The following is an 18,505-nucleotide window of genomic DNA, read 5'->3' on the forward strand; positions in this document are numbered from 1 at the left end:
ACTGTGTATAAGGTAGTAGTTGTGGAATTGTTAGGTTAGATTACTCGTTGGTTATTACTGCATTGTCAGAACTAGAAGCACAAGCATTTCGCTACACTCGCATTAACATCTGCTAACCATGTGAATGTGACAAATAAAATTTGATTTGATTTGAAAATGTACACTTGAAGTCGGAAGTTTACATACACTTAGGTTGGAGTCATTAAAACTCGTTTTTTAACCACTCCACAAATTTCTTGTTAACAAACTACAGTCTTTGTGCATGACACAAGTCATTTTTCCAGCAATTGTTTACAGACAGATTAATTCACTTAAAATTCACTGTATCACAATTCCAGTGGGTCAGAAGTTTACATACACTATGTTGACTGTGCCATTAAACTTTGAAAAATACCATAAAATTATGTCATGGTTTAAGAAGCTTCTGATAGGGTAATTGACATAATTTGAGTCAATTGGAGGTGTACCTGTGGGTGTATTTCAAGGCCTGGTTCATCCTTGGGAGCAGTTGCCAAACGCCCGAAGGTACTACGTTCATCTGTACAAACAATAGTTCGCAAGTATAAACACCATGGGACCACGCAGCCATCATACCGCTCAGGAAGGAGACGCATTCATTCTCCAAGAGATGAATGTACTTTGATGCGAAAAGTACAAATCAATCGCAGAACAACAGCAAAGGAACTTGTGAAGATGCTGGAGGAAACAGGTACAAAAGTATCTATATCCACAGTAAAACAAGTCCTATATCGACATAACCTGAAAGGCCGCTCAGCAAGGAAGAAGCCACTGCTCCAAAACCTCCATAAAAAAAGCCAGACAACAGTTTGCAACTGCACATGGGGACAAAGATCGTACTTTTTGGAGAAATGTCCTCTGGTCTGATGAAGATGAAACAAAAATAGAACTGTTTGGCCAGGAAAAAGGGGGAGGCTTGCAAGCTGAAGAACACCATCCCAACCGTGAAGCACGGGGGTGGCAGCATCATGTTGTGGGGGTGCTTTGCTGCAGGAGGGACTGGTGCACCTCACAAAATAGATGGCATCATGAGGAGGAAAATTATGTGTATATATTGAAGCAACATCTCAAGACATCAGTCAGGAAGTTAAAGCTTGGTCGCAAATGGGTCTTCCAAATGGACAATGAGCCCAAGCATACTTCCAAAGTTGTGGAAAAATGGCTTAAGGACAACAAAGTCAAGGTATTGGAGTGGCCATCACAAAGCCCTGACCTCAATCCCATAGAAAATTTGTGGGCAGAACTGAAAAAGCGTGTGCGAGCAAGGAGGCCTTACAAACCTGACTCAGAAACACCAGCTCTGTCAGGAGGAATGGGCCAAAATTCACCCAACTTATTGTGGGAAGCTTGTGGAAGCTACCCAAAACGTTTGACCAAAGCTAAACCATTTTAAGGCAATGCTACCAAATTGAGTGTATGTAAACTTCTGACACACTGGGAATGTGATGAAAAAAATTACAGCTGAAATAAATCATTCTCTCTACTATTATTCTGACATTTCACATTCTTAAAAAAAGTGGTGATCCTAACTGACCTAAGACAGGGAATTTTTATTAGGATTAAATGTCAGGAATTGTGAAAATCTGAGTTTAAATTTATTTGGTTAAGGTGTATGTAAACTTCCAACTTCAACTGTACAAACAGTACCATTGCAGCTTTTTTCTAGTTTTTTTTCTAGGTCTTTTAAGGGACTATGTGAGCACACTTGTTCGGTTCGCCTAGGTGAGTTTGGCTAGGCGCCAACCGAACTGAAGCATGCTGCTGCTTTAAGTGTCTGTGTGTGTTTGATTGTGTGTGTGTGTGTGTGCGTGCGTGAGTGCGTACGTGCATACATGTGCATTTGTGAACATACGTGTGTAAATACTGAGATAAAATTTGAGTTGTGTCTGATCAGAAGAACACACCTTCTCAGCTGTTTATATGCGCCAGCTGCAGTAAAGGATAGTAGCTGATTTAATGTGTCCTGACAGGTACAGTTTAAAGTGATGACCATGACGTTGCCTAAGTCACTACTCTCCCTATAACAGAGCACTTCTCTACTAAGAATGGACAAACTGCCGATTGTCTAAAACCGATTATAGCCGGGAAAAAGTCAGAGAATCAGTCACACCTGTCACTATTGTGACTTGAATCCTGATTAATCATAAGTCCAATGGGTCAGACCAGTCATACAACTCACAGCTACACAAAGAGAAGTGAAATGCATAACATTCATAAATATTACTTCCACATGAATATATTGGGATCTTATTTCAAACTACTGTAGAGTGTGCACTGTGCAGTCAAGACCATTTTCACACTGATGGTCTTGTAGTTCTTTGTCTCTTTTATCTCCAAAGACTTTCATGCAACAGAGCTCCGTCTACAGTGTGCACATAACACCAGAGGAAAAACAACACCTCTGTATGATGCAAAGCAAGTGTCTTTCGAATGTCATGGTGAGTGACTGTTAGCTTACCTTGGTGCCCACACAGGCTTGGCCCTTCTTATACTCCTTGTGGCAGGTTCTCTTGTCCAGCTTGGTCCAGAGGGCTTTGGCCCTCCAGGAGGTGAGCCTGGTCTTCAGACTACAGTAGAACGTCTCATGGTCCTGAGGGTCTAGATCCAGCAGCCTGCACAGGAGGTTGAAGGACTGCAGGGTGCCCTTACAGGTGGAGGCCTGGATGAAGTTCTCAAACAGCTTCCCTGCCTGGTCCTTCTCCTCCTCTGTCTCCCCCATCTTTCCCAGGAGGACTGCAGGGTGCTTGGCTGGTGCTGGCTTGCCTTTCCTCCTCTCTCGCTCTCCCCCAGGAGTCTCAGTGGCTACACCCACAGCCTGGCCCCCATGGTCATGCCCAATCTGAGGAGGTACAGAGAAAACATATTGAGTCGGATGTCATCGCACAGCCTTTAGAAGTGTAGAATCCTTAACAGATGGTTTTATGGAACATTGGGAGAAAAAAAATAAACAGTCAAGTTTTGGACAGGAAAAGTTACAATCCTCCCTAACCATTCTTAGTTTTATTATGTAAGTTTAAAAGGTTGATGTTTCGGCCTTCAATGGCCTTCTTCAGAATAATCACAAAGGGAATAGACAAGTTCATATAGTGCATGGGGAAGACAATTAGGGAAACAGTCAATTAACCAGCCTGCAACAATCACTGATTTTCTACAGAACTGGTTTCATTGTATGTGTGTATTTTACTTCAAATCACTGACTTATATTTCCAGTGTAAGAATAGATGTGTTTGAGCTCTCACAGAAAGCATTTTAATTTTCTGACAAACTAATACAGCATGCCATACTAACTGATTGTTTCTAGATAGATCCTGGGATAATGATTGTCTTCCTTTCTGGTCAACAATGGACTGTGGAAGAGTGCACATTTCCAAAAGTCAATGCCAAAGTTCAAAATCTCAAAATAGAAACGTGTTTCAAAACATACAGTGTTCCCATTTCTAGGAACTAAATGAAATACAGGAGGTCATACAGTAACACAGAGAATATCAACACAATAATGAATCATGGTTTCCATCAACAAAGTACAGTGCATTTCAATCTAATGACCAAATCTATGGATAAAAATACCAGACAGCTCAGTGAGGTCAGACAGTTCGGCCCATGCCTGTTCGCACATCACTGACTTGGCACTAGTGGACACAGACATACTGCTAAGCAGGGAGAAAAAAGTGCTTGTCTTGCGGCTGGAAACTGGACAGAGGTTCATTTCTTTCATCCGCAGAAGGGGGACACCTACCCCTGGATATACTACCTCGAGTTGTAGACTAGTCTCATAGGTCTACATTACATAGTAAATGTACATCTGGGACACTCAAATTAGTATGAGTGATATGCACTAATTAGCAACTTTGCAACTACTTACTACTTTTTAGGTACTTTGCAATTACTTAGCATTTTAGCTAACCCTAACCCTAACCTAACTCCTTACCTTAACCACTAAAAAAACGAATGTTAGCATTAGCCACCTAGCTAATGTTAGCCAAAACAAATGCGTATTTGTAACATATTAGAGGTTTTGCAAATGCGTAACATGTTGTACGTTTTGCAATTTCATAACATATTGCACAAAATGCAATACGTAACTTATCATACAAATTGTCATTCTTAACATATCATACAACTCCCACAAATGAATACATACCATATGAAACGTAACACATACTAAATGTAATGTCTCGAATTTAACTTACAGAATAATAAGAAATGCTCTGAGACCATGTTGAGAGTTGTGTTTGTTTGTTTTTTCTCTCCCCTATAGGATTTCAAAGCCATTGAATTCCCTATGATAATATTGATGTCTCGACAGGTCTGAAGGATAAAAGTGAAACAGAATATTAGTTTGAGGACAACCTCTCTGTATCATTGAGTGGCCAGGATGGTACTCAGGCCACACCTTAACCGAGAGAGACTGAAAACTCTTCATTAATTATGAATGAGGCTTACATATGCTTACTTTTACTTGTAGCATTACCCTCACACACCATATATTGAAAAATGAAACTGACACTAGAAAAATAACCCAATCCCCCCTTTCAAAAACCACTAATCAAACATTTGAAAAGCATGCCAGGGAATCCACACCAGAGCACAACATAAAAGCATAACATGGAAACCTCTCCTAAAAATATGGGAACTTTTTGGGTGGGGACCATGGCTTCGGTGAGGTTTGGGAATAGCAGTCCTTTGCTATTCCAATCATCCATGGAGAGGGTTGGGCTGTGCTGGACTTGGCCAGGGGAGAGGTGAGCCCAGCCCAGCAGGTCCTGCTGCAGTGCCGTACCCCACTCTCCACCCCCACCCCAACTAACACCACAGGGTCTGGGGGAGGTACACTATATATACAAACGTGTGTGGACACCGCTTCAAATGAGTGGATTCGGCTATTTCAGCCACACCCGTTGCTGACAGGTGTATAAAATTGAGCACACCGCCATGTAATCTCCATAGACAAACATTGGCAGTAGAATGACCTGTACTGAAGAGCTGAGTGACATTCAACCTGGCACCGTCATAGGATGCCACCTTTCCAACAAGTCAGTTTGTCAACTTTCTGCCCTGCTGGAGCTGCCCCGGTAAACTGTGAGTGGTGTTATTTTGAAGTGGAAATGTCTATGGGCAACAACAACTCAGCCGCGAAGTGGTAGGTCACACAAGCTCACAGAATGGGACCGCCAAGTGTTAAAGCGCGTAGCTTGACTAGTTCCAAACTGCCTCTGGAAGCAAAGTCAGCACAAGAATTGTAGGTCGGGAGCTTCATGAAATGGGTTTCCATGTCTGAGCAGCCACACACAAGCCTAAGATCACCATGCACAATGCCAAGCGTCGGCTGGAGTGGTGAATAGCTCACCACTCTGGAGCAGTGTAATCACATTATCTAGAGTGATGAATCACGCTTCACCATCTGGCAGTCCGACGGAAGAATCTAGGTTTGGGGGATGCCAGGAGAACTCTACCTGCCCGAATGCATAGTGCTAACTGTAAGTTTGGTGGAGGAGGAATAATGGTCTGGGGCTGTTTTTTATGGTTCCGGCTAGACCCCTTAGTTCCAGTGAAGGGAAATCTTAACGCTACATCATACAATAACATTCTAGACAATTCTGTGCTTCCAACTTTGTGGCAACAGTTTGGGGAAGGACCTTTCTTGTTTCAGCATGACAATGCCCCCGTGCACAAAGCGAGGTCCATACAGAAATGTCGAGATCGGTGTGGAAGAGCTTGACTGGCCTGCACAACGTTCTGACCTAAACACTATCGAACACCATTGGGATGACTTGGAACGCCGACTGCGAGCCAGGCCTAATCGCCCAATATCAGTGCCCAACCTCACTAATGCTCTTGTGGCTGAATGGAAGCAAGTCCCCACAGCAATGTTCCAACATCTAGTGGAAAGCCTTCCCAGAAGAGTGGAGGCTGTTATAGCAGTAAAGGGTCAAGTAGTGTAACTGCTGTGCTGACTACTGGAGTTGGTCCGAGAGACACCACCTCTCGTCTCCCACTGTGCAGCAGCTGTTGAGAGATCGATATGCCATCTGTCCATTAAGAAAAGTGTTATTATGTCACTGACACATTTTTATTTGATCTTTATTTAACTAGGCAAGTCAGTTAAGAACAAATTCTTATTTTCAATGACGGCCTAGGAACGGTGGGTTAACTGCCTGTTCAGGGGCAGAACAACAGATTTGAACCAAGTCTTGGTTCTCAGACAGCTTTCAGTGAAGCATTTTGGGAAACAACTCTAAATAGGCATACTTAAAGGAAAAATCTTTAGGTATTAGTCCACTGTTGATACAGTCTCAAAATGTTTTGCATGTCAGCAGTTGAGTTTTCAAGATATAGGATTTTCAAGAAGCAAAGTGTCACTCGTGATGATGCATTCTGGGACTGTATTACCGTGGGCTAATTCAAAAAAAGAACAAAATACAATTTGAAAGGATTTTCCCTGGAACATGAGCACTATTCGTGGTCACTGGAAACATGCCAGTTCTCATACAAACAAAATCATTCTATCTTACAGAATCTGTTTTGCCCTAACTAGCTGTATATTTTGCATCCTGTTCGCTGTTGTTGTTTCTTTGCCTTACAGTCATTCATCCTGGATAATGGGATGCCAGCTCGTATTGAGGACAATGTGGGAGGGGTGTCAACTTCTCTCCCCAGGCTGATACACACACACCATAATGACCCCCGGCTCCTGTCCTAGTGTCAGACACAAAACCCTACAGGCCTCGCTCTGGAGACAGCCAAGCCCCAGACTGCATTCCAGCGCTGCATGCCTCACATAGCACTGAACTGCTCTATCAACAAGGAAGGCAACGCCTACCGAGCTCTGTCAATGGTTCAACCACAGATATTCAATGGCGTGCTCATGACTCTGGGCCCATTCTGTAGGCTGTTATCAGTGTGTTTTGGTGATGTAATGTTCACGAGTGCTGAGAGAGGGCTGTGAGGGGCTCAGCATAGCATACAGGTGCTTTAATTAGCTTGGGGCAGGGTAATTTGTTTATGCAAAGGATGTATTATTTGCTGCTGTGGGGTAAGGGTGTTCCCCTTACCATGCAAGTTGTGGTACAACACAACATCTCCATTCACACCATTGTTGAAATAACACCAATGGTGAGAAAATCCTGAATGGCCCACTTTGTTCTCTGGTTATATTGGACAAGTTAGATGTGACAACATGATGGTATTTGCAACTGTTTTTTCTGTATAGATTTCATAACAAAAAACATAAGGACTTCTGTTGAACTACAGTAAACACCCGCTTTGTCTACCACCCACAAGTAGTTGTACTCCCAAAGCAACATTTCAGGAAGCAATTTTAATATGCGGCTATCACAATATCAGACCATTTCCAACGAAGACATACAGTAACTACAACTTGTGCTTGGAAAGTTTAAATACAACCAGGGCAGATGTGCTCCAAGCTTCACAAATTGTTTTAATAAAAGCTACAGTATGAAGACCCGGTGGAGAGGTCTTTCTGTGTTGGTTAATGAAAGCTAGCACACACTGCCCTCACAGCGCCTTTGGAAAGGTTTCAGACCCCTTGACTTTTTCCACATTTTGTTACGTTACAGCCTTATTCTGAAATTGACTAAATTAATGCTTTTCCCTCATCAATCTACACACAATACCGCATAATGACAAAGCGAAAACAGTTTTTTAGAAATGTTTGTAAATTTATAAAAAATAGATAACAGATACGTTATTTACATAAGTATTCAGACCATTTGCTCTGAGACTCTAAATTGAGCTAAGGTGCATTCTGTTTCCATTGATCATTCTTGAGATGTTTCTACAACTTGATTGGAGTCCACCTGTGGTAAATTCAATTAATTTGACATGATTTGGAAAGCCACACACCTGTCTATATAAGGTCCCACAGTTGACAGTGCATGTCAGAGCAAAAACCAAGCCATGAGGTCAAAGGAATTGTCCGTATAGCTCCGAGACAGGATTGTGTCAGGGCACAGATCTGGGGAAGAGTACCAAATAATGTATGCAGCATTGAAGGTCCCCAAGAACACAGTGTCCTCCATCCTTCTTAAATGGAAAATGTTTGGAAGTACCAAGACTCTTCCTAGAGCTGGCCACCTGGCCAAACTGAGTAATCGGGGGAGAAGGGCCTTGGTCAGGTGAGGTGATCAAGAACCTGATGGTCAATGACACAGCTCTAGAGTTCCTCTGTGGAGATGGTAGAATCTTCCAGCAGGACAACCATCTCAGCATCACTCCACCAATCAGGCCTGTATGGTAGAGTGGCCAGGCGGAAGCCGCTTCTCAGTAAAAGGCACATGACAGCCCGCTTGGAGTTTGCCAAAAGGCACCTAAACACTCTCAGACCATGAGAAACAAGATTCTCTGGTCTGATGAAACCAAGATTGAACTCTTTGGCCTGAATGCCAAGCATCACATCTGAAGGAATCCTAGCACCATCCCTACGGTGATGCATGGTGGTGGCAGAATCATGCTGTGGGGATGTTTTTCAGTGGCAGTGACTGGTAGACTAGTCAGGATCGAGGCAAAGATGAACAATCCAAAGTACAGAGAGATCCTTGATGAAAACCTGCTCCAGAGCGCTCAGGACCTCAGACTGGGGTGAAGGTTCACCTTCCAACAGGACAACGACCCTAAGCACACAGCCAAGACAACACAGGAGTGGCTTCGGGACAAGTCAAGTCTCTGAATGTCCTTGAGTGGCCCAGCCAGAGCACGGACTTGAACCCGATCTAACATCTCTGGAGAGACCTGAAAATAGCTGTGCAGCAACACTCCCCATCCAACCTGACAGAGCTTGAGAGTATCTGCAGAGATGAATGGGAGAAACTCCCCAAATAAAGGTGTGCCAAGCTTGTAGCGTCATACCCAAGAAGACTCAATGCTGTAATCACTGCCAAAGGTGCTTCAACAAAGTACTGAGTAAAGTGTCTGAATACTTAAGTAAACATGATATTTAAGTTTTTTATTTGAAATAAATTAGCAAACCTTTCAACCTGTTTTTGCTTTGTCATTATGGGGTATTGTGTGTAGATCGATGAGGGAAATCAATAATTTAACACATTTTAGAATAAGTCTGTAACGTAACAAAATGTGGAAAAAGTCAAGTGGTCTGAATACTTTTCCAAAGGCATTGTATGGTCAGCTAGAAGAGCTGATGCTACATTGTCCCAGATGGAATCCCATGACCTCACCCATGATCTCCATCTGACAGCATGGAAAGGCAATCAGCAGGCAGACAGCACCAACCCACAGAGCACCCGTAAAAAACACACATTTTAAAAAAAAGAGAGAGAGAGAGAGAGAGAGAGAGAGAGAGAGAGAGAGAGAGACAGAGACAGAGACAGAGACCGAGACCGAGACAAAGAGCAGACCGCGGCTGGGATCAATGGCCATTCCAAGCTGTTTTTATGAGAGCCTGAACGTTCAATTTCACCATACTGTACAATCATACCTGTTTTTTAAATCATATCTGCCCATCTATGACTTGGCTAATGACTAATCCATTTGCAAACACTGGCTATTCATTTTATGCCTGTTATATCAAACAAACCATCCCATCACTGATGCTTTCACAGTACACCACAGGCGTCTCAGTTACCTGTTATTGTATTAGATAATAGTTCTCATAACTTTGTTATTCAAAGACACTTGACTCATGACTCTGACAGAGTATACTCTACAGAGAAACTGAGGCAGAGCTATAGTATATAGTATATAGTATATCTCCTGAAGGTTATTCTGAGCTCAGGTAATCCAGTGCATTTTTCATAGGGATGAGTGTAGATGCTATCAGTTTCCAGAGGAGGAATTCCAGAGATGTGAAGTATGTACCTGTTACAGCTGGCCTGCCAAGGCAGAACAGCTAAAAGGGGGCTAGCCAGAGACACACACTCCCTCAAACACACACCTGTACACGCATTATACTGTAAATAATCGGCACATTTTCTTTGAGAACAAAACAATTATTTAACCACTAGCTGTTTAACCAATGTTCTGTAATGTTTCATTTATTCAATTTGAGTTATAACCGACACTCTCATTAGCATGGTTGCTCATGCGTTTCATTTCCATACCACATGAGCCATCAGCTGTGACATAAATTCCCCCTCAGTTACACATGCAGCTCCATGCAATGAGACTGGTAGTGGAGCACCTTTAATGAGAAGGAACCCGCCACCTTAACACCTCACATACCTTTATAACAACACCAGTGTCAGGATGTATTAAGACTTGGTCTAATAACAACCAACCAGGCAATACACGGTCTAAGGCAGGAAATACTGGCCAATAACTTAATAAGTGTGTCCATTACTACATCAGCCAAGGTCATAGAAACTGGGCGATATAGTACATACTGCTAGACAAGTAAAACACAAAACAATGACGTGATGTCCATCGTTATTGCTTCACACAGCCTTTAGCTATCAAAAAAACAATGGGAAGCTGACGACTCAAAGGAAAACAATGGGAGGGCTAGGAATGACACGTAATGCAGTTAATTACCGAGAGAACTGAAGGAAACCAGGAAGTAAGCCCTCAACCCCTGATAAGCAGACATTACGCCTCAGAGCTGGACGACAATCTAAGAAAACCATATGTTCCAGCATCCCGCCAACAACTTTGCCCCTCTCCAGCACTCATAACTCGCTTGTACTATCTCAACTCTGAAAAACCTGGCTGCTTCTTCAGGCAGCGGTGCCAATACAAAGGAGAGCGTCTTGGACACGGTTAAAAACACTGCGTTATCTGGCCGGTCCCAGTGAATGTCATTCATCTAGAGAGGAGAAAATAATGAATTTACACAGAAGCAGGCGCTGGAGAGGTGAAGCAGCTGTCTGCCGTCTGGAGGCCTGTCTGACCCACGCAGTGTGTGCTAACCACATGTCCTCTTGGACTTGGAGAAAGATTTATCTGGACAAACTTCAGACACACCAAGCACACAAATAATGTCTGTCCAGCTATTTGAAGTTTGACATACAGTATGTAATCCACTTGGCACACAATAGTTTGACCTTATCCAGTGCCACATTCCTTTCTTCATTTCACACAAATAAATGAGCAAATAGCTGACAAATGCAGTGAACTCTCGCCATGTAAAAAGATTGCACATAAAGAATGCTCTGATGTTCTTAAATCAACATTGGAAAATCTTGGAAACACTGATGACATATTCAATGCAATTATTACATACAGTTACCATACAGTAACATGAGATCCTCACAATGTGACTGAGATCAAGATTCTTACGGTGAAAAGTGACTGCACACTGAAGGCAGATTTTTTGGTAACTGACATTCCCCCAGACAGTCTGACAGACAGTCAGTCAGCAGAGGCAATTGGATCCAGAGATCCTGTTCCATGTCTCAGAATGGCACCGAGGGGTTTATAGGACAGTGTATGACCACAGGGAAGGAATAGAGGAGCCGGTAAGGCAGCTTTCAGGGAAGTCATGCTCAGAATAGACAGGTGTCATGTTCCAGAGGAAAACAGCACATGTCCTGGAGGATAGCCTGACATCTGTATAAGGCCACTCTACAAACATAAATACACTGTGTTGCTGACCACAAAGAGAACAGCTCCATCAGACCTGAAGGATCTGTGCCACTCTTCAGAAAAAATGACTGCTGGACTCTGTCCATGACATTTGGTGACCATTTATTGTGATCATAGACACAATGATGGAGTGCTTAGGGGTTGTTGCTCTGCAAACACAATTCTACTTTAATCCTTACAGTAATTTCAGGGTAAAGAAAGTCATGACATGCCTCCAGCCAGTGGTGTAAACTACTTCAGTAGTTTTTAGGTGTATCTGTACTTTACTTTACTATTCACATTTTTGACAACTTTTACTTTTACTTCACTACATTCCTAAAGAAAACAATGTACTTTTTACTCCATACATTTTATCTGACACCCAAAGGTTCTCATTGCATTTTCAATGCTAAGCAAGACAGGAAATTGGTCCAATTCATGCATTTATCAAGAGAACATCCCCGGTCATGTCTATTGCCTCTGATCTGGCAGACTCACTAAACACACATGCTTTCTTTGTAAATTGTGTCTGAGTGTTGGAGTATGCCCCTGTCTAAAAAACAAGAAAATAGTGCAGTCTGGTTTGCTTTATGTAAGGAATTTAAAATGATTTATGCTTTTACTTTTGCTACTTAAGTATATTTGAGCAATTACATTTACTTTTGATACTTAAGTATATTTAAAACTAAATACTTGTAGACTTTTACTCAAGTAGTATTTTACTGGGTGACTTTCACTTTAACTTGAGTCATTTTCTATTAAGGTGTTTACTTTTGTGACAAAGCTCTGGTGTGTTATTGGGTCATCGGATATGTGAGTGTGTCTGTTTTCCTGTCCAGATCAAAGGGATGGAGAGCTGCCACTGTGAAATGGCCTTTGCTGGAGGTTAAAGCACAAGGCCTGACTCAATCTGTCACACCCTGATCTGTTTCACCTGTTCCTGTTATTGTCTCCACCCCCTCCAGGTGTCGCTTATTTTCCCCAGTGTATTTATCCCTGTATTTCCTGTCTCTCTGTGCCAGTTTGTCTTGTATGTTTCCAAGTCATCCAGCGGTTTTCCCGTTCTCCTGCTTTTTGCATTCTCCCTTCTCTAGTCCTCCCAGTTTTGACTTTGTACCTACCTGACCACAAGCCTGTCTGCCACTTTGTACCTCCTGGACTCTGTTCTGGTTTTGAACTTTTTGCCTGTCCACGACCATTCTCTTGCCTCCCCTTTTGGATTAATAAACATTGTAAGATTCCAACCATCTGCCTCCTGTGTCTGCATTTGGGTCTCGCCTTGTGCCTTTCACACAAACTCCTTTTAAGTTCCCTTAATGACCGATGTCTGAGCTTGTACAAGCCAGGGGGAACTTGTTAATGTAGTCTAGGTGGAGATTTATATCCTGCTGATGACTGAGGTGGTGGTTTAAGCTGGTAGAGTGGGATCCTACTGAAAGGATCAACCAATTTAAACCATGCATAAATCCTGCAAGTGATTTGGTTTCTGAGCCTCAACCTCCCACGTCCTTTTTCTGTGCTGGAGCTGTTGCCTGGAATCATGTGCTCACTTCCACAGTGTGGCTCTAGGAAGGAAGTAATGCAAAGAGGAAGAAGACAGTTCACACAGTTCTGCTCTGGGATATTGTGAATAAGCCTACAGACAGACCAGTCAGGCTGGAATACGCTGCTCATTTGGAATGCTGTCTGCTGACTGACAGAGACAAAAGTATTGTTGACTTCAGCTTATTTGTCTTCTTTACTGTAGTGTGTCCTGAGAGAGTGACATAGCTCTGAATCCAAAGGCTTGGTTCATTTAAAACGAGTTATACTAGTTAAACCAGTTATACAATTACATTCACCTATTTTCTTCAATCTAATACATGTGTTTATTCATTCACAACTAGGATCTTGCTGGGCCCAGCGCAGGCAGTGGGCTCCCCTGGTCTTCTGGTGCCAGTGATGTGGGAAAGGAGACAGAGACAGCTCAGAGGTGAGTACAGTGGAGGTAGGAAGAAAACAGAGTCACACAGTTGTACGATCTTAATTTGAGCCAGTTTGTTACAGTAGGGAAAGTATCCTGTAGCAACAGGAAATGTGAATTATTATGTGGATGGGGGCTGGTGTGGCTAATGGTGTGGCTAAAATGCCAGGGCTGAATTTTTGTCCCAGTCCGCCCCTGAAGCCTCGACACAACCACTAATTACAAACTTAGAAGATGAAACTGGCTGCTGGCAGCATTTGCATCCAAGTCAATTTTGACTAAATTACAAGAACAACAGGTTCATGCTGAGTTTGGGAAACTCCCTTAAGGGGGCAAATTCAGATATTTTGGCAACACACTAACTCTTGAGTTTTAACAAAATGTGGGTATTTTCATGCAGACACATTAAAACGTATTAAATCAGCGTGGATTTGATCTTTACCCACCCACCCCCTCCATTAGACTAACTGTGACATCTAGAGAGAGACCATCAACCTTCAGCATCTTTACATCTCTACATTCACTCCTGATATACAGTGGGGCAAAAAAGTATTTAGTTAGCCACCAATTGTGGAAGTTCTCCCACTTAAAAAGATGAGAGAGGCCTGTAATTTTCATCATAGGTACACTTCAACTATGACAGACAAAATGAGAAAAAAAATCCAGAAAATCACATTGTAGGATTTTTAATGAATTTATTTGCAAATTCTGGTGGAAAATAAGTATTTGGTCACCTACAAACAAGCAAGATTATTGGCTCTCACAGACCTGTAACTTCTTCTTTAAGAGGCTCCTCTCTGTCCTCCACTCGTTACCTGTATTAATGGCACCTGTTTGAACTTGTTATCAGTATAAAAGACACCTGTCCACAACCTCAAACAGTCACACTCCAAACTCCACTATGGCCAAGACCAAAGAGCTGTCAAAGGACACCAGAAACAAAATTGTAGACCTGCACCAGGCTAGGAAGACTGAATCTGCAATAGGTAAGCAGCTTGGTTTGAAGAAATCAACTGTGGGAGCAATTATTAGGAAATGGAAGACATACAAACCACTGATAATCTCCCTCGATCTGGGGCTCCACGCAAGATCTCACCCCGTGGGGTCAAAATGATCACAAGAACGGTGAGCAAAAATCCCAGAACCACACGGGTGGACCTAGTGAATGATCTGCAGAGAGCTGGGACCAAAGTAACAAAGCCTACCATCAGTAACACACTACGCCGCCAGGGACTCAAATCCTGCAGTGCCAGTACATGTCCAGGCCCGTCTGAAGTTTGCTAGAGAGCATTTGGATGATCCAGAAGAAGATTGGGAGAATGTCATATGGTCAGATGAAACCAAAATATAACTTTTTGGTAAAAACTCAACTCGTCGTGTTTGGAGGACAAAGAATGCTGAGTTGCATCCAAAGAACACCATACCTACTGTGAAGCATGGGGGTGGAAACATCATGCTTTGGGGCTGTTTTTCTGCAAAGGGACCAGGACGACTGATCCGAGTATAGGAAAGAATGAATGGGGCCATGTATCGTGAGATTTTGAGTGAAAACCTCCTTCCATCAGCAAGGGCATTGAAGATGAAATGTGGCTGGGTCTTTCAGCATGACAATGATCCCAAACACACCGCCCGGGCAACGAAGGAGTGGCTTCGTAAGAAGCATTTCAAGGTCCTGGAGTGGCCTAGCCAGTCACCAGATCTCAACCCCATAGAAAATCTTTGGAGGGAGTTGAAAGTCTGTGTTGCCCAGCAACAGCCCCAAAACATCACTGCTCTAGAAGAGATCTGCATGGAAGAATGGGCCAAAATACCAGCAACAGTGTGTGAAAACCTTGTGAAGACTTACAGAAAACGTTTGACCTCTGTCATTGCCAACAAAGGGTATATAACAAAGTATTGAGATAAACTTTTGTTATTGACCAAATACTTATTTTCCACCATCATTTGCAAATAAATTCATTAAAAATCCTACAATGTGATTTTCTGGATTTTTTTCTCATTTTGTCTGTCATAGTTGAAGTGTACCTATGATGAAAATTACAGGCCTCTCTCATCTTTTTAAGTGGGAGAACTTGCACAATTGGTGGCTGACTAAATACTTTTTTGCCAAACTGTAAAACCTTGTGATCTTTCTAGAAATCTGCTTTTGGGGAGAGCAAGTCAAACCTGCTGATGTATTGTTATTCCAGATAGCATAGGTATGGTGATGAAACAGGAGAAGAAAAATGAAGGAAGTGCACCGCTACAGATAAACTTTTGATTTGTTAATGTCTGTTGTATACACTGCGCAAAAACATTGGCACTGAAGTAATCACATTTGTTTATGTTTTATAGTCTTGGGAAAAGGTTCCATATCGAACCAAAAATAGTTATATCGCTTGCTTCTTATATGGAACACCTAAAAGTTATGTACAGTAGACCAAATTTTAAAAAAATTCTAAGAGTATACTCCCATGGCTAACAGCAAGTGTATAAATCTTACTGAACAATATTATTTGTACTGTTCCTTAACTTCAGTTGCTTTATAGCACAAAAAATACTAACAAGATTGAACATTCCTGAGGAAAATCCAGCAAGAAAGGAGAAAAATTTTGTTTTTTGTTTGAGCATGCAATATTTATCGAATCTAGGGAGAACAGAGTACTTAAATCACACATGGACAACCAATACTTGAGACAGATTCAGAGATAGACATGTAGTGTATTGAGATGTTGACACATACTTTATCAGTAAGGTAGTGAATCACAGAGTAATAAAGCAAGACTTTAAGTCTCACAGCACTGTGAGGAAGAGCGTGCCATGTTTTCAACCGGCACAGGATGCACAGGAAATTATTGCTCATTCAAGAGGGGGTGGAAAATTACATGACTGTGTGATTGCTGCTGCCTTCTCAAAATGTCCTTACAGAATCACAGCTGCTCTCTCATGGCCAGATACTCACAGTGGCCTGTTTTCGAGAGTGACTTTGAGACAAACGTGTCAGACAGATACCCCCACATACTGTAGGTACACTTTCAAGAGTACCAAAATGAAAATGGACAATTCAATTCAGATTTCAGTCATCCAAAAATGTGTGCTTATAATAGATTATATACTGTATCTAAATACCTTACAGATGACCATGTGTGCTGTAACTAACGTGGCTCACCTGGGACAGTATTAGTACAGTATTATTTAAAGTCAGAAGTTCAAACTCAAAATCAAACTCGTTAGTGAGTAAGCTTAGAACTTCCCATAATTCTTATGAAAGGGGAACATGAATTCATCTGACAGAAACAGCAGCGCTAAAGCAGACAGACAGTGTCACAATACCTCTCCCACTCCCCAACGACACGCAAAGGGCCGTAAAGTTGTGGAACTCTGTATTTCACTACTAACAGCTGCAGGAGGAGAAAATTCACACTGGCTTGTGCAGACAGTAATATCTGTTGATATAAATACAACATAATTGCGCCTTTACAATACTATACTATGATTAAGAAAACAATCAAATAATAATATAGTTTTCCTGAGGTAAAAGGGTGATGAACCCTCAAAGAATGACTGTTTAATCATTGTCTTTCTCTTAATGTAACTCAATGTAAAGAAAATACCATGCCATGGTGGAAGCCTATACCATTGTAAAACTCAGCCAGATACATCAAGAATAAAAGCCTAGCCTGCCAGAGAACCCGAGGGGGGTCGAAACTGAACATATTTAAAAGAGATGTTAATACACACCTTTAGCTTTGCTTTTCCTTAGGGTGCTTTTTTAGTCTTTCAGTTTGTATTGTTATTCTTCTGTTTTTTATCCTTTTATGTTTGTTGTGTAGTGAATATTTCTGTATTTATTTTCATTGTTTTTTATTTGTGTTTTTTCCTGTGAAGCATATTGTGTGGCATTCATGTCTGAAATGTGTCACATAAATAAATCTTGATTTCAATTGATAAATGAATCCAAAATTGTGACCAATTCTAATTTGGCGTAAACATACAGTAGTCTCGCCTGAGTCAAGTGATGACTGAAGACTAAACGATTATCTCTGAGTATTCAGGCTGGAACATTTCTCACAACCTCGCTCATATATGGGAGAAGTTGTGACAAAAGTTCCAGCCTGGATACTCAGAGATAATCGTTTAGTCTTCAATCATCACTTGTCTCAGGTGACAATTACGCTACTCAAACTAGTAGTACAGTGTTAGTAATTTACTGTTTCTCTCTTAATGTAACACAATGTAACTTTAACGAAAATACCATGCCATGGTAGTAGCTTATACCATTGTAAAACTCTAGCCAGAAACATCAAGTATAAAGGCTTTTAAACCTGGATTATGGTGGAGACACATACATCATTATTATAATGGTTGAACACACAGAGCTATCTTATCAGAGTATGGAGACAAACCAGATGTTTTATTATCCAGTTCAGACATACAGGCTCATACTGTAGGTACAGGGATCTGGATCTAATCCTATCAGAATGTATATATTTGAATACTAAAGCAAAGAACATGTACAAATCCCACAGTAGAGAAACGAAATTCATTCCTAAAATAAGATTCGATTTTACAACCTTGAATGAATTATGTCACAGTGTTCAGACTCAGCTGTCATGTTGCTCAATTGCCTAGACATCTGCCCAGCGGTCACTGATTTGTGAAACATGCGTAATTGGAAGTGTGATTTACCTTAGTTTACAGAGGAGAAAAAATAAATAAACTGGTCCAGTCTTCGCAGTTGATTGAAGAGGGATATTCAAAACCGCAATGACCGGTCAGAGAAAATGTATCTAATCGAATTTGCGCTGGCTATATGTGTCGGTGTGTCTCTTCCAGTCACTCATTCTGAACTACTACTGGGCTAAATTATTGTCTCACTCGGTTTCACCACCACTGTACCTCCCGTCTATTGCACGAGGGAGGTGCAGGATATTACAAGACCCAATGGTAACTGCTGATACACTGCGCTCGAAATTTAAATTATAAAGGCTTCATTACAACTGTAAACACAAA

At 41.7% G+C, this 18,505-nt stretch overlaps 1 protein-coding gene across 8 annotated transcripts in view; it reads right to left on the reverse strand.

Annotated features, from left to right (window-relative positions):
* The window catches only part of LOC139384955 (F-actin-monooxygenase mical2b-like), a 48,821-nt gene extending 30,437 nt beyond the window's left edge, over nucleotides 1–18,384 (reverse strand). For all 8 annotated transcript variants that reach the window (XR_011628892.1, XR_011628891.1, XM_071129906.1 and 5 more), the window contains exons 1-2: nucleotides 18,182–18,384; nucleotides 2,477–2,857 (exon numbers count right to left, since the gene is read on the reverse strand). Coding sequence is in view for 6 of the 8 variants with exons in the window: in XM_071129906.1 (XP_070986007.1) it covers nucleotides 2,477–2,737 (261 nt within the window). In the remaining 2 variants the exon portion in view is untranslated. The remainder of the gene's footprint in view (nucleotides 1–2,476; nucleotides 2,858–18,181) is intronic.
* Nucleotides 18,385–18,505: the final 121 nt, after the last annotated feature.

The sequence above is a fragment of the Oncorhynchus clarkii genome, chromosome 26 (assembly GCF_045791955.1).
Source record: "Oncorhynchus clarkii lewisi isolate Uvic-CL-2024 chromosome 26, UVic_Ocla_1.0, whole genome shotgun sequence".
Classification (NCBI taxonomy): domain Eukaryota; kingdom Metazoa; phylum Chordata; class Actinopteri; order Salmoniformes; family Salmonidae; genus Oncorhynchus; species Oncorhynchus clarkii.